The following is a 27,243-nucleotide window of genomic DNA, read 5'->3' as shown; positions in this document are numbered from 1 at the left end:
ATAACCAGCCCAAATAAATTTTTATCAAAGCACCACTGAAAGCTGTAACCACACACAGACGTTCACACACGATCAAACCCAGCTGAGTGAGACTCCAGACTTCAATAGCTTTAAAATATTAAGAGAAATTCATACCACCCCCTTCCCCATCAAGACGACTCCTCACGCTATGTCCTCAAACTTGATAGCTAACTTATTATAATCAAGATACTCTTTACTTCTTCCAGAGAAAAAATCCTGCCTTTTCTGAGACTAGAAGAGAACAGTAATGACAAAGTGAGTTATTGTCTGGATCTGCCTTCCACTGCAAGCATAACTTGTGACTGATAGATCCTATTGTTATATTTCTCAAGAAGATCTGCAATATTGTTTAGGCAGTGACATGAAAAATGTGCCCTGTAATTTCACAGTTCACAGCCATTCATTCTGAGTGCTGACACGGTTGAAATCATAATGTGGCATAATATTGTTATGCAGGATAAAGACAGAGGGTCTAATTAAACTCCCCTTAAATGCTACATTCATCCTTATTAATCAAGAATTCAGGATTCTAAAGGTAATATCAAAGCAAGTTGAAATAGGTGACTGTGGCTTATTTGACTTCATGGAAACACAGATTTTCAATGCTATCATCCACGGCTTTAATAACAACATATTAGGTATGATTTATGCCAACAGAGTAGAGCAGTGGAAAATTTTAAGAAAAGGATCTTTTGACAAGTATTGTCAGGAGTGATGAAGTCTAGCTTCAGGTAGCTGGGTTCTGGGCAAAACTATGAATCATGGATTGAGAATTCCTGGGCCCCCTGCTTTAGGTAGCCTTTAATAATTTAATTCAGACATTTCTGCTATTTCAGAGACCAATCAAGGAGACAGAGATGGATTTATTTTTTTTTCTCCCCTCAGGAAAGCGACACTGTTTTTCAGAACAGCCTCACTCAGTCAGGGTGAAAATATCCCCCCTGCTCTTCCTCCTGGAGAGGACAAGGAAATAATTCTATACCAATTTATTTTTGTGCATTAACCTTTCCCCACACCTTGGTAACTGCTAGGAGGAGCCAAGAATCCAGAGAAGATAAGATATGAGCATAGACAAGGCAAGCAGGGAAGCTCCCTCACCTCCCAGCAAGGCAAAAACTGGTCTAACAAAGCTTCGCCCCAGCTGGTGAGCTGGGACTGTCCTCAAACACTGAAATTCAAGGTATACAAAAGCAGAAACAAGCAAAGAAGAGGTCAAACATCTGCCCCAGCACAGACGCAGAGAATATCATAAAAATAGGGCAAAAAGAAACATCAGGGGAGACTTAGAAGCGTCTGTGACTGTGAGAGATGCTGGAAGCAGCTGGGGAAGCGGCGATGCCAGGGTACCACTGCTCCCAGTGTGAGCAGGGAGGGGCTGCCAGGCTGGTGGTAAATTCAAGCAGCCAGGGAATGCCTGTGAGCAACAAAGGGCCTGAGTGACAGAGCTTGGGAGGCAGCTGTCAACATCTGCTCCCAGCTGGGAGGAAAAGCACATCCTGCACTCTGCAGCTCTGCTGTGGGAGCTGACAGAGATGGAACTGGCTCTCCTGAATGGTCAGCATCAGGTGCTGTCCACAGCTTTTACAGGGCCAGCTTTGGCAGATGTTTCAATTCTCTCAGCAGTGAGATTTAATTCCAGTCATTTGTTCTCTTCTGTCCCATCTCCTTAGCTCCCACCTGAGAATTTTAATTTTTTTTTCTTTTTAATCCAGCTGCTTCCTCCACATTAGTTCAGTGCTGTTGATAAATCCACAGTGCTGGCCAGCTTCAAACCACCTTCTGCACAGGGAAACTGGGGCTGATTTGGCTCTTGAGCCATTTTTCCCCTTCCAGAAATATATCAGTGTGGTTCTGGGTTTGAGAATAAAGGAGAGAAGGAGGTACACTACTGCTCCAGAAACAATTTTGCTTCTCTCCCTTATTGCTGTAGCCTTAAAGAGTTTGCTGTATGGGGAAAGAGGGGTCATTTACTTTACTCAGTAAATGAAAAGTGGCAAGTTTTTTACTATTTTTTCCTTCAGATATGAGTTCTATGATAGTAAAATACGACCATCACAATAATTACCCATTCAGACAATATTAACACCTTCAAGGAAGGTGTTAATACTGAATTTTCTTTTTTCTGAATTTGAGAAAAAAGACTGCTGTGCAAAATGCTCTTGAGCCAGTGACCACTGAGAACCTGCAATTACAGGCAGTGGTTGTGTAGCATGAGGGAGCTGCCCAAGTCCATCCTTTCAGAGTTTATTAAATCTCCTCTTTTCTGGCATTGTTTGCTGGATACCCCAATACCCACAGCTCTCCAGAGTTGGTGTTTCTGTGTTTCAGAGTTCACAAAGACAGAAGTGAAAATAAACCTTTCTTTGCTTCAAGCAGATTCCGTCTCTCCCTGCCTTTCCATCTAACTTAAAAAAGAGAAAGGAAGAGAAAAACAGTGTACATAGCTCAATACACAGCAACTTCAGATCCAGAGATGCACTACAAATTCCCAGTGGCTGGGTTCAGGCAGGCCATCAATAAAAACTACAGAGCCAACCTGAGATGCTCCTGGGTATAACTTACAGTGAAAAACTCTGGTGCTGCATGCTGAGAGCATGGCTCAGCCATTCATTTGTAACAATGGAGCTCGTCTTCTGTCAGCACAAGGAAAACAAATCTCCTGTTGTTAGGAATCAAAGACAAGTCCTTCAGACTCTAGGAGACATATTTAACCATGACTAAGTGTGTTGCTTCCTAAGCATTCACTCTTTAAGTCTTCCCATCCCTCTCTCATTATGTAGTACTTCAGGAAGTGATTGGAGTGTAACCCGAAAAAGGGAATTTATTGACCTCCACCAGCAACAAAAGTGCTTTAAAAAGGTTTGATGTGGAACAAAGTATGCAAAATTGATCCCTTAAGTGGTTGTGAGCAATGTGATGTGAAGCCTCATCCTTGTTCACAGGGGGTTCAGGATCTCTGGAAAAATCCTGGTAAGAGACATGAAAAAGGCTTTTTGAATTATCCTTGTGATTCATGGCTTATGCATTCTCTGTGTGGAATGGTGGGGATTGGCAGCCAAGGAAAGGAGCAGAAGTAAAACTTGCTTTTTCCAGAAAATTCTCATTAGTTTTCTCAACCATCTGAGATCTGGGAGAAACTCACTGAGCTATGAATTCATTTCAGTGTAGCTTCAGCACTATTTTATAGAATTCTAGGCAGCCATTTTTTTTAATTTATATATTTTTTGGACAAAGATCATAGCTGCCATCAATCAGAAGTTGCAACATTTCCACTGATTTCTACCAACTCCATAAACACCAACCCCAAAGCCAGGATGATCTAATCTAAAGCAAAACATGTCCCAGCAGCAAAATTCCTGTTCCCAAAGACATTGACCAGTCCATCATCAGATTTTTGGTTCTTGATGAAAAGACAAATCATGCCCAGAATCATCAAGGCTGCAAAAGATCTTTGAGATCCAACTGCAAAGTGAGATCCAGCTCCTAAATTACATCTCCACGTGCCACATCCAGACACCTCTTGCCACCTCCACACCTGCGTCTCCCCCACCTCCCTGAGCAGATTGTTTTATACCTGATCACCCTTGCAGTGAATTTTTTCCCAGTGTCTAATCTGAACCTCCTCTGGGAAACCAAAGGCCATTTTCTCTCATCATTTCACTTAAGGCTTGGCAGAGGAGACTCACTACAACCTCCTTCAAGGCAGCAAAACCCACAATCACTCTTAATTCAGTTGGGTTCAGCCTCCTCCTTCCCCTGCTCTGATGCTCCACCATGAAGCCTCATTAATGATTAGTTTGCAGCCCAGAAAAACTCAATTTATATCAAGAGAAACAGAGTCTGTTCCCTTCCAGACAGAGCAGTAGCTGTTATTTGGAAATGTTGACAATAATAAATGAGTTTGCTCCTATTTCCAGACTTGGAAACAGTGTTCCTGTGCTTCCAGGAGCCACCTGTACTATGTGGGGCAGCTTGCTATAAATATTATACATAAATATATACCTTATTTGCATACAGAGCTTCAGATATCTCTGCAGCCTTTCATGAAACTCGGTGCAGTTTGGGTTCTAAGTTCTCCAGCTTCAAATGCTGCATTTTAATTGTACTTAATGAATTAGATATGCTTTAGAGCTGTAATAAACTTTTCTTATGAAGATATTTCTGAAGCATTGAGTCACATTGCTTACTGAGAATAAACAATATGTTTACATAAATAATTTAAAATCCAAGAGCACAGTAGGTAATAAAAATATATTGCCACGATAAGCCACGAAACCAGAAAACAACACTGCTCTAATTAAAAATTACAAATACACTGCAGTAAACAACTCATTTACACGTAGCTAGAAGTTTAACTGTTGAATATTCTGCACTTGTTGAATCCCAAAAAGGGAAAAATACTGAAACCAATCTCTTCACACAGTCAAATATTGAGAACCATAACCGTGTTTAATTAAGATCTACTGTTAATAATGGGTTTCAGAGTGAGGTTCTTCTTTTAATTTCCCAAGGTAGGAAATGTTATTAAATTTGGCCTTTAACTTGTCATTGACATGTACACTTAAAACTTCTGATTAAAATTTCAGAGGTTGGGAAGAAGTACCCAAAATTAAACTCTCAAATCTGGCACAAAAATAACAATGGGGTCTGATTAAGAAATCAAATTTCAGAAACTTCATTACTGTTCTATTAATAAATTGTTGGGTTATAATTAAAATGGGGCCTGCTGGATTTCTATAATTTTTTAATTCTAGAAAAGATGGAAAGTAGAGAGAGATTTAAATGCTTAAAAAAAAAAAAAAAAAAGAAAGAAAAAAGGAAAATAGAAAGGTCAATGGATTTGAGAAATGTGACCCAGCTTGAGCAGGGAGCAATGAGAGTGGAACAAACACTGGTTTCCACCTCTTATTTCCACCTCTTAGATCCCACCTCCACCTGGAATTCCTCTGGGATTTTAATGCCAATGGAAAGGGATGAGCTGACACTGTGCAAGTTCTGCCACTCGTGTGCAAACGGCCACAGCCCAGGTCTGTGATTTGGAGTCTTATTTTTCTCACTGAAACACATTTTTTGCCAGCTTGTTTCAGCTTTGAAATGAAATTCTTCCTCAGCCTGCAAAAACACTTGAAGCTGGAGAATAAAAAGGAAAATTGCTTCAAAATACAGCTGTCTTCAGGAAATTTTACAAAGTAAGCCACGTTTTTCAGAGATAAGTAATTCGATTCTGATTCAGATCTGCATTGTTCAAAGAATAAATTCAATCTAGCTGCAGACAATGGCAAAAATGCTTTCTCTACTCTTTTTTGTTGGTCTTGAAATGCATTTATCATGTTATATCTAGTAGAGTAACTAAATTTCCTGATTACAAATAATCAGCAGCTCCTTCTACAAGTTCTACGCGGAAAATTAACTAAAAATATCCTTGCAGTTGGACATCTTTCAGTTGTAACAGGCTAAAAAAAAGAACCAAAAGCCCACCAACATTACAAATTCTCTGCTGGTCTGCCCATTTTGAAGGGATTTATACTTTGTTGGGGGCGATGCACACAGTTCCCACAGCACAGATCTAACATTCATTGCTTCTTGCAGACAAAACATTGCTCACTCATGGTCATTAATATTCAATTAATCCACAGACCCATTTAGGAGCCTGTGCTGACCCTATTTGGCCTTTATTTTACCATATAGTCATAGCAAGGACTGATGGCACAATTATAGTCTGAAAGGCACAAATTTGGCATCAGTGCTCTGTAAAAGTCCTGCACATTGTCCCAAACTCTAAACACACACCTGTCTGTGGGAATTTGAGGTAAATATTTCAGCCAGACTCCACCCAGTGAGGGGTTTTGGCTTTTATACATGGAATTTGACCCTGCCCTTAACTGCAGATGCTGTTCTCATACCACAGTCTGCTTTTTTCACTGCTGCTACACTACCTGTCAACATTAAAACATCTTTTAAAAATGCTGGTTTATGCTTTCCTGTTATTTTAGCAATAGGACTGACAGGTATTCAGATTAGCCTTTTCCTGATGCATTCTACCATTTCCCAGTTTCCATTAAATTTGCATTATTTTCCTCTAACTTACACAACCACTTCCATTTCCATAGTTCCTTTATATGATCATTCCTCATTCCCACCCCAACCTAGCTTAATTCTGCTCCTCTTTTCTGCACATAAAAGGAAAAAAAAATCTTGCTTTTGGCTATAAGACTTCCATGCTTGGCTATACAGATACAGTAAATCTTCTGGGAAAATTCTGTTTATCTTATGAGCTGATCAAGATTTGGGGGTTCCTCAGCACCAGGTGTGGTGAACTGCAGAACATGTTTATATTATTTAATTGTTTACACCACCTTTAAAGCAAATTGAAGAGTATTCAGTGACTCACTGGGTGCCCTTTAAATTCAGGGTCAATGTAGTTTGGAGAAATTCAGAAAAATCAGTAGGTCAAGGAAAATTTCAGGTAATAACTCCTGGATTGCTGGCTTTAGTAATGAAATCCTTATATTTTTATGGCTTTTCTCTTTTAGCATCACAAAACCAGGTGTTATGTTAATGAATGTTATTTTTCCCATATCCCATGAAAAGACATAAATTATGGAGAACATCAGTAAGTTCATTCCTTAAACTCAGTCCAAAACACAAAGGAAATAAATACCTGCACAAGCCAGGTTCTGAGCAAAGCTGCTGAGGGACACATTGCCATGTCTGGCAAGCAACAGAAATTCCATCCATAGACACAGATTTTTGTGTGTGAAATTAGGGGTCTTTGGAGAAAAGCGAAACTTAAGAATAAGAAATTATTCTATAAATAAATCCATTTAGAAAACAAATGAAATGATGTGCTAAGAATCATCCTCCAGATAAACTGATATTTCTATGGCAGAAGTCAAAGGAGAAAAGTGGATTATTAATCTTATTAAGAATGCTATCTTTGAGGTGATGCAGAGAATTGAAACTTTTCATTATCTGCCTTGCCTTTTTCCTCCTTTCTCGGAGATGAGCACACTCCCCTGCTTAAATTCACCTCCTCATCATTCAAATCCGAGTCCTTTGCAGTGACATTTTCACCAAGACTTGCAGCTGACAGAGAACATCTTCAAGATCAGCAGTTTTCTTTATTGCAGAACAGTACACGTGTCAAACCTTCTTTAAGGACTGTACAATCACTGCTAAATAACCCTGTGACAGCAGAGAGATCTCTGCCTATGGTCTGGATTGACAGAGCCATTGTTCAGCTGCAGCTTTGAAGTCATTCTCACAAGGAGTTTATCCCCTTTTATATACACTGGGACCTGGGGGAAATGATACTTACAAGGAGAAATGAAAAATTAAACACAGCTGTAGGTTTTAGTGGTAGTGCCTAACCTGTAATTCTCAAATTCTGAGAAAAGCTGTCTGGAAAGACAATTTAGTTTGAGAGAACAAAGTGGTTGTTTTTTCATTTTTTATAGAATCTAAAGCCAAAAGACCAAACCAGGTGGATCAAAATATAGAGATGATGATACCATATAAGGTCCAGGTTTGTTGACATGGCACAAGTGTGGGATTATATTATTACAGCACAGAAATAATAATTTATTTTCATCTATCTGGACAAGGCCAAGTCTTAGCTTCCTTTACCTTCAATCTGAAATATTTTCTCAGCTCTTGAAAGTAGATGGACAGCAATTATTTTACTGAGGGATATTATAAAATTATCATAAACTGATTTAAACCCTATGTAAAACAGATGCATTGTTTCTATTAAATATCTTCCCTGGCACTCATGAAGGAAGAAGAATAAACAAGTAGGTTAAAAATAATTTTGCAACTATGCAAAGCCAAATCTATTGCTTGTGGAACTTGCTCGTTCTACTAGAGGAACCTCATGGTGTAGAAAATTATTGTTTCCTGTGTTTTCAACAAACTGAATATTTGCAGGAGAAAGTATAAATCGTAACATCTTTAAACATAATTCCGCACTGGCAGGCAAATCCTTGGGCACAGAAGACATTCCCACCTAGGGAGGGTGAAAACGAGAGGGCACTGCTCTCACCTGATGGTCTGGTGCTGCAAAGTGTCCGGGTCGGTGGCGTTCACCGTGAGCACCACGCTGCCAACGGGGATGTTCTCCTGCTTGGTCACTGCCATGGGGTTTGGGTGGAACACGGGGCCTTCGTTGACGTCCTCCACGGTGATCTGGACGGTGGCTGTGGAGCTGGGGCCGTAGGCGATGTCTGGGATCAGCGGGTCTTCGTTCTCCACTTTGATCAGCAGCGTGTGAAAGGCTGAAATCTCGTAGTCTAAAGGCTGCAAAGCAGAAGATCAGAAGGCAAAGGTCAAAGACAATGCTTAATGCTTTTTTCTCTAGCCCACAGCAAATTGCAGACAGCAGAGGGACAACGACATTCCCTGCACCTGGAACTTGGTGAGGGTTCACGATTAGACACGCTCAGTTCTAAAGGGCATTGAAGAAAATAAACATAATTGACTTAGAAACCCATGGAGACATCCCCCTGTCCAAGAGCTCACTTTTTTTTTGCCGTAGCTCATAGACACAATTCAATGCTCATCTATACATGTTTATTTACAAGTAGCCTGTATTTAACAAACAAATGAGTCACACTCAGAAGCTGCTCATGACAATAACACAAGCTGCTTTCTCAACTCCTGTCTTGAAATCAAAGGCAAATACATGCATTTGTCTTAAGAATTGACAATGCCTCTTCTGAAGCCAAAAAGAGAGCATTCTGTTACAGGCAGCAAACGGGGCTAGTTTCTTCTTCTTTTTTTTATTTTTTAAGTTTGAGACATAGGATTGTCTTCATACAAAGACAGGCAATAAATTTTCCTATGAGACTTTAGAAATGTGGGACCAATCCACTTTAGAAATGTAAATTCAGTCTGAATCCATGCCCCTTTTATCCCTCCTACTTGCTGTGTTCTCTAAGTGAGAACAAAATGGGGCTCTTGAATTCTAATTGTACCTCCAGCAACAGACATATTTTTGTTGTCAAATCTCACTATTAATTCTGATGCTTATTGCAATTATTTTGTGCTGTTATTTAAGCACAACAGTTAGGAACAAGAAGTCCTTGTGATAAAAAAATAAGGTTACTGAGACAGAAGAAGGGGTTATACACATAGTTTGGGCTGGCAGCCAACTTTATATCTTCCAATATCCTATCCCTGCTGTGCCTTGTTTTATGCAGTGAACCCAGGGGATGAACCTGACAGCAAAAACACAGGGCAGGAGGGATTGTTCTTACCTTGACAACGGAGAGCATTCCCTCATTAGTCTGGGGGTTGGTGTGGATCTCAAAGCTCTGCCCTGGGTTCCCATTGATGATGGAGTAGACAGCTCTCCACGCCCCGGTGGCGGGGTCGTCCCGGTCACCCACAGTTAAGTTCACTATTACACCTGTGACCCCCTCCTTCACTGTGGCCTGGAACTGGAAAACAAAACCACAGAGGAAATCGTTACTATTTCCACTTAATGACCACACACACGCACGAAAAAAATAAAAATATCCACGGCAGCATTAATTATTTACCCCAGCAGGAGGAAAATGGAATCCTTGACTGAAGCTTTAAATAATGCATCCTTACGTATGAAATATGAGGCATCACATTTCAGCTGCTCTTCACTTAATAGATGGCAGATAAGCAGTGATGTGATAGGAATGGAGCTTGGGAAGGTTCTGATCACAAGAAGACAGTTCAGCTCACATTACTGGAAAGTGAAGCATGAAGAGACCTGCAGTGCTGCATGTATTCCCAGAAAGGGAACTGAGGGAAGAGGAACCTGCCTTGTACAGACCACTTTTGCCTTCAAATCCACTTTTATTTACAAATAAATCCAGTTTTGCATTTCATATTCTTTTTTTTGCATGAATTATCCCACACACATTCATTTTTCACTGCACCATTACCAAGACACAAAACAGGTCTCACAAAAACCATTCCCAGAGCATTTTTTTGAGGGCCTGCTCTACGACACTCAAAAATAATTGGACCTCATGCTACCACTTTGTCTGCATAACTAAAAGTCAGTGCTGCTTTCTTCTTGCAGTGGAAGGATTTTTTTATGACCTTGTGAAATGTGTTGCTGGACAATTCAACCAGTCAAGCCCCGCAAGAAAATTCTAGTTTATTCCCCATCATTCTTATTTATGTAGGAAAAAAACTTTAAGCAAACCATTGGAAAAGCTTGCAAGGGTCAGATTTAATAACACTCCTCACCTTTCAAGTACTTGAGGCTGACGTGCTAAAAGCACTGTATGTAAGAGTGATAAGATAATACCTGCTTTGGAGGTGGATAAACCAGGCTGATAACAGACCTAATCCTGAGAAGTGCTGAACATCAGCACTGCCATTACAGATCATTAGGAAATCTTAGCATTTCTAGGGATTAAGCCTTCAAAAGTCCAAAATTACAAACCTTAATGCCACAAATAGGTTTTGCTGTACATGTGCTCCTTAAAAGCTGCATCGCTGGTGACAACGCATCAGTCAAGGGCAAGAGTCACCCAAGTGGCTTCAAGACCTGAATTAACTAAATGTCTTTTCCTCTGTCTTACAGAACACAAGAAGTCATAACACTGCAGGAGAGCTTGTGAAAATAGTGAATCCAGAAAATGGCATTTTATGAATATATAGATTTCCCAGTCTGGAGAAATAGAAGGTAAAGTGGATTTCCTCATATGAAAATAAAGAAAAGATGACTATGTCCTCCCCTGTGTTCAGTTATCTTTGTTTTTCTTCTTTTTCCAATATATTTGATTTATCTTTCCAAACTCTTTTTCAATTTTTCTGTATAATTTGAGTGCATGCATTCAGTTCAAGCTTTCCAGCCTTGAACCTGATTTCATAAAAGGATGGCATTAATAACTGGCTATTTCTATCTTCCTTGGTGTATCTAACAAAGCAGTTAAAGATTTTTTTGATATTGATAGTTAATATGTAACAGGTTGTGATTGAGCTTTGTTCCAGACAGTTCATTAAGCTCATTTGCAGTTTAATTAACTCTAAATGATAATACAACAATATTTTCACTTGCTTTGAAACAAATTAAAAGGAAAACTCTATTAAAAATCTTGGAAATAACAGAAGAATGATTACGAAGATTATGTTCCTTCCAGCTCAGCCAAATGTTGCCACTGTCAAGCAGGCTTGCATACCTCTTACTCTGATTGAAAATAACCAATTAGCCTGATTGATATTTTTACATTATTTCATATTGTCCCAACTTGAGTATGCATAATATCAGACATCAGAACCATAAAGGTCAGAATTTTTCCCCACAAGTGTTCATCACCCAAGAATTTCCATTCAGCTGCATGAAAAGGTGACCAGACTTCAAGGAGCCTAATGCTGAAGAATCTAACCCTTAGATTTGACCAGACATCTGCTCCTAATTCATATTGATCCTTGGGAAAAATCTTTTCCTTAATCCTCCAGTCTGATTCAATTAAATGTTCAGCACTCCCTAGCTCACCTTGAGAACTGTAAGAGCTGTTAGGGTAAAATATTAAAAGAAATGGTTGTTTTATTCAGATACAATATTGTGAAGCCTGTGTGAAAAATTTATTTTTACCCCACCAGTACCATACTGTGATGGAAAAGGTTGCCATGGTCTGGCAGCTAGCTCAAAAAAATATGGAATGTCAAGCTAAGGATGTCTAGAGCAAGGACATCTCAGCTGGGATTGGCTTTCTTCTGCATCCCTATTTTCTCCTTGTGTAGGAAGAGCTCTCAGTAACTTCAGCTGCAGAGAAAGGGCACAAGGAGCTGCTGGGGGCACAGCACTGCTGAGCTTCTGACTCCTGCAGGTCAAGGAAATGCCAACATCCACAGGGAAAGGCTGTGCCAAGCCACACAGTTCCAGCTACAGTGGTACCCTCACCCCTAGCGTCCTTCACTTTTGGGAAACAACCACAGAAACACAAATATTTGGAGCTTTCTGGAACGTTGGGCTAAAGTCTGTTCAAGATAGCTGGAAAAGCAGAATGATCAGTCCACAGAAGTTGTCACAAAGGTCTACTTTTAATTTATAATGTGAAAAGTGTAATAAATCACATATTTGTGATTGCAAAAGACATATATCTACTGTGAAACCGTGTGGCCTAGATAAATATAGTGTATTTTATCTAGAAGTTGAACTCTTTTGCCTGTTCAGTCACCTTTATTTAAGGAATAAACTTCCCAACATTTAGAAAAATCTGTTACACTTATACAGAGTCCCTTTCAAAAACAAAAGTAAAAAAAGGGATTTAAAAACTAAGAAAAGGCAAAAATAGGAATTAGATTTGGAAACAGAGAAAAAAAAATAACCACAGGTCCCTCATATTTCACAGTGAAAGGTTTACACTCTCAAAGGTTAACTGGGAAAACCTGAACCAGTGCTCTAAAATAAAACCCCACAGTGGCTTACACAAATAATTGGATCACAAGTTAATTGATTTTACTCATTTTAAATATCTGCACATCCCCTAAGCACCACTATAAATTAAGAATAAAGTAGATGAGTTCAGTACTTTATTTAAACTGCTATCATTTGGACCCATTTGAACACTAATAACTTAGCAGAAGAATACCCTGGGCCAGAGTGGGTGTGCTGGAAGGAGCTGTGTGAATTTACTGCTTCTGAGTATTTGAAATGTGAGGTTAACCTGCTCTGTGATGTGTCATGCTGCACATTTATTGTTCTCATCATGCATAAAGCCCAGAGATTTTAGCAATTCTGTCATTTTAAAAGTTTTAGAAGTACAGGGGAGAAAAAAGATGCAGTCCTTCTATTCCTGTATCCAAAATCTTGTGGCAAAATACACAGAAAATGGACTGATAGAAACTTAGAAGGAAAGAGTGAGTGAAGAGCAGTTAATGGGGAACTGAAAGATTTTGTGGAAATATAGTGATGGATGTAGATGAAGAGAATGAAGGCTGTGAGGGTACATAAATAGACATGAAAACGTAACAAATCAGCAATATTTGCCACCATGATGGGCTGATGGGAAGCAGATAAAGACACTGGAATTCTTGTGAGGGATCACCAGCGTGGTTCCATGGGGCATGGAGGTCCTGGGGGTGACAATGAGCATCTTGTATTTCTTACAGACAGGAGTCAGTACAGGGATGGCAGGGAGAGCAGAAATGTCCAAACCAGCTGTGCTCAAACACCTCCTGAGCAGGGGAGAGAGTCTCAGTCCAACCCATTGCTCCTCCCTTCCCCAGATCTTGCAAGATGAATTTAGTGGTTGGTTCCTGCTGGAGCCAAGAGTAACACTGAGCCAAATCCTCCTCCACCTGAGCCCTGTAATGAACTGATGGGACGGTGCACTGGTGGCTCTTATTGACAGAAAATTCCTCTGCACGGTCTCAAACCAGTCTTGTCAGATTCCCACCACATGAAAAGATCACTTTGCAAAATGTTATCACCTGAGAATCCAGGCACTGACCCCACCCAGACATTGCTGGAAATGGCACCCAGACCATATGAAAATCAGATTCTTATCTCATAACCTCATTTAAAGCTTCTCTAGTGAACGAGATTCTGCTCACTGAGTTCTCAGAGCAGATGAAGGGATGAACTTCAGTGCATCAGAATCACCTGAATTTCCTGTCCAGCAGCAGCCTGAGCACAAACAACACCTTTATGAAGCCACTAAAAACTCTCAGAGTGGGGCACTGACGCCCAAATTAAAGAGCTGCCACAAGCAGCAAACTCAAAGCAAGATAAACGTGCCTGGGGTGGGTGATCACCACCCAATGGCTCATTAAGATTCTGCACGCTGTGATTCCCAATCAGGAATAAACAAATTAAAACTCTGTGTCAGTTTGCATTTATCAGAGTGATATTCCAGTGGAAGGTATTCTGTGCTGCTATCACATGTTTGTTTCCTCTTCTCTATATTTATATATCATAAGAGATGGGAAATAATGGGATGTATTAATTCATATGTCTGTGTTAGAAATTCCACAGAGAAATTGTATTATTGTAATTATCTCCCTCCACTGAAGCCCACTGCCTTTGTGATCATATTTTGTCTGTCCAATTTCTTGAGAATGTGATGACAACATATAGAATCTCTTGAAACCTGCTTGCTCTCTTTGCCTTTTCCTTTGCACGCTGCCATTCAGTACAAATGCACCTGAGCTCCCAGGATTTATTTGCCAAGGAAACAAAGTATTTTCCACAGCTCTGTACCTGGAACATCTCCAAGTACAGATGAATGTTCAGAGTGGTCAAAAAGGTCTGCATTCTGGCTCAGCCAGGAATGAGAGTCTCATAAATGTCAGAAATGAGCATTTCAGGTGGAATTCAGTGGGACACAAAGCCCAGGTTGCCAGAGAAGGATAAACCAAGTCACTGGCACTCGAGGCGGGGACACTACAAAGAGGAAATTGTATTTGTGCAGTGACCAAAGTGGTGCTGCTGACCCTGCACCTACCTTCCATCCCATCCCAAGGTGCTGCCCTGCTGACCTGGGCCCCTAAAGGGCTGAAAAATGTCGGAATCTGAGGTATTGATGATTCTGAGATTGTAGAAAGTCTCTGTCTGTCAGCCCCCTGCCAAAGCAGAAGCCATAATTGGTCTGTGCTGGTTTCCAGGTTGTTTATTCTGTTTATCTCTCACATGTTCTGCTGCCCTGCCCAGCTCTGTCCTGCAGGGCAGCGTGTGGGGCTCTGCCCTCAGTGGGATGTGACAAACATTAAATACCAGAAACTCCCTGGGCTGCATTTACAAGAACGTGCCAATATCTGTCACCTACGTTGGACAGTGTGTCCCCAGCCTGAACCAACAGAAAAATGCCAACACCACAGTGAGACATGGAGGGCATGGAGAAGGAGAAAAAGGACAAGACACACCCAATTTCCTCCAGCTTGTCCCCTTTGGACCCCTCATCTAGAATCCTAAAATTTTACTTTTGCACCCGTGCCACACCTAATTATTACTTATATCAAACACTCAGAGCTTGTAATTGATCCTGTAAGATTGAAAACTCTTTTCATGGGCAGAGATCACAGCCAGTGTCTCTGGGGGCTCTGTCCAGGGGGGTTCTGACCCCTGCCAGGGTCCCAGACCTGCCAGGGCAGCCAGAGGGAAGCTCTGGATTCATACAACAAAACAGCTCCTGAGCAAAATCAGTTTATACCAAACCCTCCACTGGAGCAACTGAATGGAAAAGAAAATGGTGTGGTCAAGGCAAAATGTAATTTGGTGCTACATCTCCCTAATCTCTTCTGCAAATTTTAAAGGTATTTTCCTTCTTGAGACTTCTTTCGTGCACAGCCTTTGCTATGTGGACACGAACAGAGTCTCTATTTCACTACAAAAATATCTGCATTAAAGTAATGGATTGGGTTGATGTAAGCTGCACACCAAGCAACACATGAAATGCTTGGAAAGCCATTTAGATGAAAGACACCACATAAATATAAAGCATTATCATGGTATGACAAGGATTTGATGGTGTAAACGAGATGCAAAGCAGAAATTATAGCGGTGAGTCACCTAAACAGTCTTTATTATTGTCATTGTCTTACTGCCACAATGCTGGCTCGAAGACACTTCATTATTTCTTGACTGAAAGTGTTTCTTTTCAATTTATTCTATATTTTTTCTGAGTACATAATATTCTTCCACCTCCCTGGTGAAATTACAAAAAGAATTCAGTCGTAGCTTAGAAAAAGAAAAAACAACAAAAAAAACCCTTTTCAAATATGTGAAATTGACCATAATAATTTTGAGTGCATTTTCAGTTTTTACTTTTGGGTGTTTTTTCACAGCCTCTGCATTGTAAATGCTTTCTGATCTTTCAAGGCACACACCAGTTGCTTTACAAAGTAAAAGTAGGACTCAGTAATGAAGGACTGAATGAATATTTTTGTCTGCAAAATCTTTGTCTGCAAGTCTGCAACAAGAGCAACCAGACCGAAAGATCAATTAAGTAGATGGAAGGCTAAGGATTCGATTCCGCTCTCTGGAACATGGCTAGAATGTCTGCAGGCTCTGAATTTGTGCCTTTTTATAGAAAAACACAGAGATGCTTAAAACCACTGATATTCATCATGAATGAAAAAAAAAAAAAAAAAAAGAAGTTTCAGCATGGCTTCATTTTGTTCTGCTGCTCATCAGTCCACTTGGAAAGGTACTCAAAGAAACAAAGGAAAAAGCACTTATTAATTAGGCTCCAGGTAAAAGTCCCTCTGGGAGCAGTTTTGCACCAGGTTAAAGCCAAACTATTTCTGGGACTGAGACCACTTCAAGAGCTCTTCAGGTATCAAAATTCATGACTGAGTTGTAGTGGGTTAGAATGAAAAAAAATGGGGGGAAGGGAAGGGAAGGGAAGGGAAGGGAAGGGAAGGGAAGGGAAGGGAAGGGAAGGGAAGGGAAGGGAAGGGAAGGGAAGGGAAGGGAAGGGAAGGGAAGGGAAGGGAAGGGAAGGGAAGGGAAGGGAAGGGAAGGGAAGGGAAGGGAAGGGAAGGGAAGGGAAGGGAAGGGAAGGGAAGGGAAGGGAAGGGAAGGGAAGGGAAGGGAAGGGAAGGACCTGCTGGGTGTGGCAGGAGCTGCCTGTAAGGTTGCCAATGTGAAGGGGCACCTGGCCTCTTGCAGACACCATAAATCTTTGAAAACTTTGGAACACCTACAGAAAAAGATCCTAAGAAGAGCCCTAAATCAATTTACAGAACTTTCTCCCTGCCTCTCCCCCACAGCAGTACTGAAAGCCCATCAGAGCTGGTGCTGGTTTCAATCCTTTCATTTATGTGTTTGCACAGGACCAAAAAGCCATTTGGGGACTGTAAAAAAGTGATGGTGAAGGTTACTTGAAAACAGCTGCTTTTTGGAATTATTTTGAAGGTTTTCTTTACACAAGTTTACACTCTTCCTCAGCCCAGCTCAGGGCCTCACTGAGCAAAGGCAGAAAGATAATTCTAGCATGTATTAATCATATGTCGAACTCCTGCTTCAAAGCTTGTTACCTCCAGGTGTACATAAAATGTCTGAAGATTCAGAAGGAAGACAAAAATGCTCTCTATTGTCCCCCCTCCCCGAATATATAAATAATTTAGAAAGGATTCATTCTTTTTCACTTTTCCACCTATAAATGCAAGGTGCATTCAGTGATTTCTGGAATAAATCAAGTACCCACAAAGAATTGGACACATATAGAATGATGGTTGTATCAGAGAAAAACAAATATTCCTCCTCCAGGTGGACAGAGCACAGTGAAAGGCCACTGTATTTATTACATTTAAGGAACTTTTGAGAAAACCTCAAATAATGATGTTATTTTCTGAGCTATAAAAAATTCCTTCACTGCAGGTAGGAAAAACCTTATGTTTAAAACAACATCATGAGAGAAAATGATGATGTGAGCAGGGCTGGAGGAGCAGACTACACCTATTCACCTGCCCAGGGAGCAGGGAGAGCTCTGCCTTTCACATTCATGAGGCCCCTTGTGCTGAATTCAGCCAAGCCAGCTCCTCTCATTTCTTCCTCAGTGCACTTCCCATCAAGGGCAGAGTTAAGCCTGTATTCTTTCTGAGATGCTGGATGTCTTCTTTAGATGGAACAAACTTTAAATAGAATACACCTCTCTGGATTTTTCTTTCTTTTCTCATCCACTGGATTTGAGGAGCATGAAGATTTTACAGGATTTTTCCCTCCACTTATCCTAACAACGATGACAAGGGAAGGAAAGGAGGTCTTGTTCAATGGTCCTTTTTCATTTTTAGCAGACACTCTTTCATACCCAAACCGACTTTTCTGATGCTGAAGATGAACATCTGAACATAAATGATGGAATTTACTGATCCTGCCCTGCTAAAAAGAAAAACTGGAAGTCATCTATGACTCATTTTGTAAGGAACTCCAGCAACTCACAGTTAGAGGTGGGATTCATTTGTTCAAAGGACCTTTAAGCACCAAATTCCTCCTACTGCTTCCCTGAATGTCACATTTTTGGGGCCTGGACACAGGATGTGTTCAGAAAACCCATTCTCTTTCACTGTTGTAGTTGCTACCTGTATCACAAAGAGCCCTGAACAGTAGGAGAGGTGAATTTACTACTCCCTGAATATTAAACTGGTAGGAAAAAAGGAGAATTTTATGACAAGACATGAGTTTTTTTCCTTAAAATTAGCATTAACATATGAAGAGACCAGTTAAGTTGCTAGAAATTTTGGCAGATGAGGGAAGTGAAGGAGAAATTTTTCTAAGGGCTTTAGTGTGCTCCCAGGTATAAATAAATGCAATGGACAGAGAGCTGGGCAGTGACAAGACTTTCAGCAGATAAAACCTATTGATGATTTTTAAATTATTATCATATTTACCTCTAGGAAGTAGACAAGTAGACAAGGTATAGACAAGAAAACTGTATTTTACAGTTTACAAAAGCACTAAACAAATAGAAGTTAAAGAAGAACCCAAAACAACACAAAAAGAAAGGAGTGCTTCATTCTAAGTAGGTGAAAGAACAAAAAACTTTCTAGATAAAAATCTAGAAAGGCATCTTGTTCATCTACTTTGGTACCTTGATATTTCAAAGCAGAACCGTATCCTCACTGGCTTAAGACTCCTGGTCTTTGCAGAGAGGCAGAAGTTGCAGTGAAAATGAGATTTTCTGCGTGTCAGAATCTTTGGCCTGGTTGAGAACAAGCAGCAGATGCAGGCAGATGAGAAATCCTGCCTCTGCTGCCCCGGGAGGGCCCCAATTCCGAGGGAAGGAATTATTCCTCGTGCCAGCTTACAGCTGATCAAGGCCCAGGCTGCCAAGAGCAGATGTTCTGACAGTGGTTCCAGTTCTTCGTGGGGTCTTGGGTGGGCAAGGCTGAGCAGCCCCACTCCAAGCATTCAAAGCAACTTGTATCTCCAGAATATTTCGGCTACAAATTTCAGCAATTCCCCAAACTTCTGGCATTTTAGGTCGTGCCAGCTGATGGGGATGAGATGCCCTAGATTTACAAGCCCCTCCAGCTGAGAGCTGTCTGAAGTTATCCCAGTTTGAAAATGCTATTTTGGAAGCAGATAAGAACTCTGCAAGGTTTCACACTGTTCCAGTGGAAACAGGAGGTACAGATGGAAGTTTACAGGCAGCATAATCTGCAGTGATACGGAATCTGTCTGAATTTTAAAAATGAAATCTCGAGCCAGCATCTTGTTTTCTGTGAAAAGCTGAGTGGGGAAAGGAGAATTTGGGCTGAACACTCCATATTTCAATCCATCTGAACACAATAAGTCTTCCAAGCCTGCTGACAAAGTGATGAATGAAGTCTACTGCACATAGTTTCTTGTACTGGATATACAAGATTTTTTTTTTCCTCAAATTATCCAGTCTACATCCAGTTGGCTCAACATTCATTGAGCAAAACATTACTGCTCTATCAAAAAGCCATGATACAAGAATAATCATTTAGAGATCAGAGACATAAGTGAACTTTCATGATTAATGATCCCTTTCCTTTTCTGTTTTCCTCTCACAGCAGAAAAATCTTTATTATATCCTGAACATCCAGGTGAGCACCGAGCTCTCATTACCCAGGATGGGAACAACGAAGACCTGGGGCCTCTAACCCTGTTAGCACAGAAAAATTCTGTTTCCAAGGTCAAGAATAAAGGAAAAGAGCTATAAATGCAGTGTATTTGACTGATGACCATGGGTGATGTGAGCCTGCCGATCCAGCACTGTGAGATGAGCATTCCAAAGGCAGGGCCAGGGGAGTTCACTGGCAGCTGGGGTGAACCTGCTTTGGAAACACTGAGATTTAAGCATATACTGCAGCAACAGATGTATGGTTTGGCACTGCACAGCTGGGAAAAGGTCAGGGAAAATCTCAGCTATGCTAAATGGATTTATTGCTTTCTGCTTTAAGGCTTCTGATGGTCTCCATCTCCCACCACCCAGCTCCTTTTGCCAGTGCTCATTTAATCTTTCCTTGAAAGAGAAATATTTGTGCTAAAGGAAAATGAAGCATTCCTCTTGTAAGGGCTTGTTGTGTGCTTATTTCTTATCTAGAATGTCACAGAGGGAACATTCAGGGCCTTTTCATTTTCTCACCAGTAATTTATGTTTTCCTACCCAAACACTCTCTGTACACACATCCTTCTGGAGCACAAACACCACTGCAGCCTCAGCTGGGTATGCTTTGTGCAAATGGTTATGCATTTGCTCCTTTTTGTTAATAATGAAGATCACAATGAGCTAAGGGTATTTTTTCTATCCTGATACTGAATTCTCTCAGAGCTGTTTAGGGATTGGAAATGACTGGAACTCCCCAGCTGATGTGTCTGAGCACTGAGAATTAGCAAGGAGGTCAAAACAGGCCCAGGTTCTGCACTTGGGCTCTGGCCAGAGAGAAGTGCTGCACACCCAGACACAGAGAACAGCCTGTCACACCTGCCTTGTGGGGCTGCAGGGTCACCTGAACTTAGAACCTTACAGCCCCCCCAGTACCTAAATGTAGGAATATAAAAAGGTAAAAGTTTTTAGAAAGTGCATAAAGGCCCCAGAAAGTAGATATAAAGATGAGAAAAGCTGGGAAATTTCAAAACTTTCTCATGGGAAGCTAGGAAAATAAGAACCAAGTGAATACATTTATATTTATCATAAGGAACAAGAAAGAACAAGAATTTATTGATAGTTCAAGATGTGAAAAGTCCTAGCTATATGCTTTGCAAAGACAGAAAAAGTTTTCAATCTTATATAATGAATTATTGTGTATTGTTTGAGGTTCATAGAAGTCCTTTTGTTAATGCTAAATCCATGTAGGTCCTTTTATTGTTTAGAGTATCATGACTTTGCACCTTTTCTTATTTATGCTATTGGTTCAAAAACTATGTAGGAAAAGGCTTTGCATAAGCTGCCATCTTGTCTCTGATCTAAATTTGCATAGATGTTGTTATTTCCCTGTGTCTCTGTTGTTATTTCCCTGTGTCTCTTACTTTTTGCTTGTATGATGCAGACAGATAATAAATCCTAAGTCTGCAACCAGTCAGGGTCCCATCCTGTTGTGAGACACGGACCGATCTGGCAGACCTAAAGGGGACTTTTTGTATAGGGATGAAGTGATGGGAAAGGGGGAATGGCTTTTAGGGTTGGATGGGATATTGGGAAGGAACTGTTCCCTGGGAGGGTGCCCAGAGCAGCTGTGGCTGCCCCTGATCCCTGAGCATGTCCAGGGCCAGACTGGACAGAGCTTGGAGCGAGCTGGGTTGGTGGAAGGTGTCCTGGGATGTGGTGGGGTAGAATGAGATGAGTTTTATGGTCCCTTCCTGTTGCAGTAGGGTAGAAAAATTATAAAGAAAAGCCTCGTAAAATCAGGGCTGCTCTGTTAAATCAGTGGCTGGCCTTGTCCAGCTGTACTTTGCAAGTTGCCATGTGAAAGAAATCCTGGTGTGAAGCAGTTCATTAACATCACAATCTATTCCTGGGTGAAAAACAACCAACACCTGCAGGAACCTTAAATCTATCCCATGAGAACCAGTGAAGAAAATGTGTAAACTGATGAAGAGTAGAGAGATTTTATGGACAAATAAAATTCCTTTTACTAACCAATAAAGTAATTGGCAAGAAAGCTCCTGACTAATTGGAGTCCCACACACGGTCTGCAAAAAAACTTTTTAAAAAGGAATTATATGAATAAAGAAGGGGATTTTCCACCATGCAGAAAGTGGAGTCTGTGTGATTTATTCCAATACCTTCCCAAACCATCCTGTGATTCTATGAACAGCAAAGGGGCTGTCCCAGGGCCACATGCTGGTTCTGGTTCTGGTGAGGACCATCCCTGGAAGGAGAAGCATCCCTGAGCACAGATGTGCCCCGTGGTGTGGCTGGGGGACAGCAGGTAGCACAAGCCACAGGTCACTAGAGATGACACTGCTGGGATGCCCAGATTTTGTGCAATTCCTTCATCCTGATCCTAGATGAAGCTCTGGGATGCCTGGAAATCCTTCAGCAGCAGCTTAGGATTCCTCTGATTCCAAGCACACCAAATGTCTCATGCAAATAAAGGCAATTCCCAGGAAATACAGGTGGCAGCAGTAAGAGAAACAAGAATTTGGTATCATCTTCAGTTTATATGAAAAAGCTTTTCTGCAGGGTTGAATGTTTATTAAATCAGGACATGTATGAAGAGCACGAGCTCATTAGGAGACTGTGTTATTCCTCTCTTTTAGGACTGGTTCTCCTTCTCCTGTAGAATCCTCCATGTAATATGCTCATACATCTGCATCAATATTGCCACACCGAGCTCTTCCCAAGGACAGCCAGTGCAGCAGGAATTAATTGGATCCTGACACACATTTCCAGATACAGATTTTTCACCTGAGCTTGCCAGTTCTAGGGGAAATCATTTTAAGGGACAATAAATACCACTTTATTTCTGTACACAGCAGTGTGATATACTGTAAGCAGCCACCCTTCCTCCCCTTGGAAGGCAGAAAAATGCTGTGCTTGCAGGTACCTCAGAAACATCTCCTATTTCTTGCCTCAGAGTAAGCTCATAATTATAGTAGAAACACGAGGAGCAATTTCAATGGAGCTGTAAAACTCCAACAGGAGGAAAAAAAAAATCTATCTGAGGTTAGAACAAAATCTTTTTTTAATCTGGCTAATGCTGCTTTTGTGCTGATGCTAATCATTACATTTATGACTAACTGTGGGACATTCCAAAGCACTGACACCTGACTTCACTTACCAGAAAAGCAATCACTTGCAGATATTCAGCTTGGTGATTAATATGTAGATACCTAATTTTTAGTGGATTAAACCATGTTGTATCAATTTGGTGGTCTTTAGGATTTATAATCAAACCCTGACGACATCTGATTAATGCCAGCTCGGGCTCCCTGAACCTTACAATATTCTTGCTCCTTTGGAGCTCAGATCACAGCAGCTGATTACCCCCTGATTATCCTGAGTAACTGGGGTCAGGGGTTCACTGGCACCACAGAACACATTTAATTCAATCAATTCAGTGAGTGAAGCAGTTGGGGAAAAAAAATATATATCCCAATTGCTGTAATATAGCATTAGAAAAATTGCCCAGGACTTCTGTGCTCCAACTGATGAGCATTTTTACTTAATTTCTAATTTAGTATTCTGCTGGGGTTTGCAGCTTCGATTACTTGTGATATTTTCATTCCAAGTCAGGGGCACTGAGCTTGGCGGGAGGAAGGAGAAGCAGAGGGAGGAAAGTGGCCTGCATTAAGCTGGATAATAACCTTTGTGACACACACACGCTGGCACAGCTCAGCTCTGGCTTTCCTGGTTACCCTCTCTACTGGTAACTCACAGACTCCTCCTGGCTCTCACTACGTGTCCCTTTTGCCAGGCTTTTGGTCTTACTTTCCCTTTTGGTGGATTTTTACTGTTTGGCTGAGAACCACAAGCTTGAGGGGCTTGGAGCACAAGCCCTGTGAGGAATGTTTGAAGGAGCTGGGGTTGTTCAGCCTGGAGAAGAGGAGGGTTGGGGGTGACCTCATTGCTCTCCACAACTTCCTGAAGGAGGTTGCAGACAGGTTGGGTTGATCTCTTCCACCTGCAGCACTGACAGAACAGGAGGACACAGCCTCAGCTACGTCACGGAAGGTTTAGGTTGGATATTAGGAAAAAAAATTTCACTGAAAGAATAATAAAATACTGGAATTGTCTTCCTAGGGAGGTGGTGGAATCACCATCTCTGGATATGTTTAAAAAAGACTGGACTTGGCACTTGGTGCTATAGTCTAGTTGAGGTGTTAGGGCATAGGTTGGACTTGATGATCTTAGAGGTCTCTTCCAACATCATTATTCTGTGATTCTGTGATTCTGTGATTCTGTGATTCTGTGATTCTGTGATTCTCCTTGTGAGCAGAGAGACCTGGATCACCCGTGGCAGAGCACAGGGGTGACTTCAGACAGCCCAGCGCCCCCGTGGCTGCTCACAGGAGTTGGGGAGATCATTAAAAACTCCACTCTGTACCTCCTGAAGCACCAGGTGCTGTGTCTGGGATGAAGCACAAAAAAACTCCTTTTATGCTCCCTGAAAACCTCGAGGCATTCACCTGTCAGCGTTCAGCAGCTCAGTTTGGCTGCTGAGAGGGAGGTTTGCATCCCACATGAGGATCCTGAGCCTGCTGATGCACAAATATTCCTTTTTGTGCGTCCTGACTCTGCCTTTTGCCCCGGGGTGATTGCCACAGCCCCGGGCACTGCTGAGGGTGGACAGCCTGCTCGAAAGGGGCAGTGGAGGATCTGACAAGCGTGAGGGACATCAGAGACAGGGAAATTGGACATAACGTGGATCTTCAGGCCAGGCAAAACACGTTCTCAGAACGTGTTCACAGAAACACCTTCTCAAAGACATAATGACCCCAAATGATGCCAAGGGCAGGAGGGGCATGTCATGGTTTGACACGGAAAAAGAATTTTTTCCGGAAGGAAGAGCTTAATTTGGATATTGATTAATTGAAGGTGGACACGCTTATCTAAAGAATATAAACCTAATTAAACTCCAGATTATATCTCACTATTGTTTATTAAAATTAGGTAATAAAATGAAAAATATTTTACAAGGTTTTCATTTTAATATTTCTGGTTTTTTTTTTCCCTTTCCTTCCTTTCTTTCTTTTATAATAGTAGTTTAATAAAGTTTTTTCCTTTTATTAAGCTTACGCCTACTTTATTCTCAATTCCATTTGACAACGTTCAATTAAAAAATTACATTTTCATAAAAGCACTAGCATTATACCATTGTCAAACCATAACAGGGCACAAGGGCAGCTCTTTGTCCTGGCAAAAGAGCCCAGGTGTCACAGCTCCCCACTGCAGCCTGACCACAAACACTGGGATGAAACCAACCTCATGGTCCAGAGCAGCAAGGAAATGGTGAGAGAAACAGCAGGAAAAGGAGCAGGAGCTAAAAAAGGCATGTACAACTCTTTTACAGCTGTCCTATTATCACTATTGGAAATTTTTCTAAGTTGAAGAATATCTGTTTGTTTGTTTCAGTAACTCAATCAGTATTAATAATGATTATTGGATTTAGATAAACGTGGATTATTTTTCAATTTTATGAACGTTAAATTCTTGGCTTTACGTATAAGGTGGGATTCCCTTTGCCCATCAACAAGATTTTGAATGTAAAAATACAGCATCAGGGCTACCCATTACCTGCAATGCTTCCTCAGAAATTAAAGCAACTTTCTTGAGTAGAATTCTTTATTAAAGGAAATGAAGTCTTAGACCTCTGTTTTCTCTGCAAGCAGGAGAAAGTTGCAATTTAATTTTCTGCTTGCTCACAGAGAAGATCCATTTTCTGTATGTTCCTTTGGGGTTCTTTGGAATGAAAAATGCTATATGGTTATAAAACATTCTCTTAATGAAGCTCACTCTCAACTATCCCTGGAACTGATTAATTTCCTCCTGAACCCCTGGGCACATTTGCCCACAGGACAAACCCTGGCACAGCTGTCAGCATTCCTTACCGTTAGAGAAGCCCTGAATAGGAGCTGCAGGAGAGAAGTTTGGTGTATTAGAGAAGATCACAGTGTCCCTAAATGGGATTTAAAGCTGGGCACCTATAGACAGTGCCTATAGAGCCCTACACAGTGCCTGCAGGCTCTCCTTTGGGTGTGAAATATTCTCAGCCTGTCCTACTGCAAAATCCAAAAGACAACACCCAGATGACTTAATCAATTCTCCACATCAAACACAAAACCACAGGTAGGGGAGAAAAACATACAGCAGCAAAATCCCATCACATCAAAGCCCTCAAAATCTATACACCCTTCTCCTCCTGTGCTGAGGATGAAAGAAGAAGAAAGCACAGACAGCAGATGTTGTCTTTGTCACTTATTCTGTGCTGGAAAAAGAATTGTGGACAGTACAAGTGATTTGATGTTGTGCAAAGAGCAAAACTCTGTGGAGAGCTGCAGGGAGCTGCTGCCCATGCAGGGCAGAGGCAGAGGCAGGAATTTTTCCATCTCTCAGCCCTGGGTCACAGCCCCTGGCCCCTGCCCACAGCAGGAAGGAAAGGAGCTCTGGGACAGGCAGAGGTCTGGAGCACATGGCCTGGGATAATTCTGGGTAGCAAATGGATAAAAAGATTGTCTGGGTGTCACCTGCACAGGGACAATGCCAATCCTCACCAGATACGGAGTAAAACCTGCAGGGAAGCTGAAGGACTGTAGAGGAGACCACAGGCTCTGTAACCTCCAAGCTCTTAAAGGAAAAATAAGAAAATACTGGAAATTATATAAATAGGAGGGAGGAATTTGAGGATATCTTGAGAACCCTTCCCTGAAAAATTCATGAGAAGCCCAAATCCAATAATCTATGCAGAACAAAACACATATGCCTGATTTTCTTACATTTTTAAGGTTCATGATACTCTTGAACACCCAGGAAGTTCACTGGATTGCCATGATTTTTTTTTTTTCTGTGCCAAAACCAAGTGACAGGAAAGACTTTCCAGTCTGAAATTCCCCTTCATCCAAGACTCTTCGTTATCCTGGGTTTGGTGCTGACAGCTGGAGATACAGGCTGGAACTGCAAAATAACACTTGCCCTCCTTCCTGCAGATAAAAATTGTGCCTGTGGCTTTCCTAGCTGGTCATGTCCTCTTTTGGCAACAAAATGTAAGGAAAGAGGAGAGGAAAATAACTCTGATCTCAGCCTGGGGAAGGATCCAAAGGGACAAGAGTGGCAGCTCTAGATATCTAAATTATTTGTTTTGAGGCTGCAGCCTGGCCACTGTAGCAAAATTCCTGCTCCACTTAGAACTCCTCTATCTTATTAGTGAATTAAAACTCTTCCCTTTCAGTCCTGCAGGAACAAACTTCTCCTGCCACACAGACAAGGTTTCTGAAGGAAATCATGCTTTTAACAAGTCTCAGCCATTACTTCATCATTTTCCTGAATTGTCTGGCAAAAAGGAATTTAAAGGCCTGCATTTAAATCCTGGAGCAGCTATGAAATGAAGAAAACAGATTGATTTGCATTCTGTTCCACTCCTGTCTTTGCCAAAGTGTTTTTTATTAAAAAACCCCTAAAAATTAAAAAGACTTAAACCCTACAATCTGAGCCTGAGAATTCAGTTTTCAACATCAAACCATTGATTTCCTTTTTTTATTTCCTTACAATATAAAGCTTTAGAAATAGGATTTACAGAAGAAATGCTGCCAGAACCCCTAGAACGTGTTATCCACTCATTCCTCACATGGAACTAAAGCAAAATGCCAGGCCCACAAACCCT

General features: G+C 41.2%; 1 protein-coding gene across 2 annotated transcripts in view; it reads right to left on the bottom strand.

The window, feature by feature from the left end:
* Window positions 1–27,243, bottom strand: part of CDH13 (cadherin 13) — a 462,820-nt gene that overhangs the window by 46,605 nt on the left and 388,972 nt on the right. For both annotated transcript variants that reach the window (XM_077786380.1, XM_077786379.1), the window contains exons 9-10: window positions 9,276–9,458; window positions 8,063–8,316 (exon numbers count right to left, since the gene is read on the bottom strand). In XM_077786380.1, coding sequence (XP_077642506.1) covers window positions 8,063–8,316; window positions 9,276–9,458 — 437 coding nt within the window. The remainder of the gene's footprint in view (window positions 1–8,062; window positions 8,317–9,275; window positions 9,459–27,243) is intronic.

This window comes from Lonchura striata, chromosome 13, assembly GCF_046129695.1.
Source record: "Lonchura striata isolate bLonStr1 chromosome 13, bLonStr1.mat, whole genome shotgun sequence".
Taxonomy (NCBI): domain Eukaryota; kingdom Metazoa; phylum Chordata; class Aves; order Passeriformes; family Estrildidae; genus Lonchura; species Lonchura striata.
The sequence above is the reverse complement of the archived record's forward strand: the minus strand, read 5'-3'. Positions and strand labels throughout refer to the sequence as shown.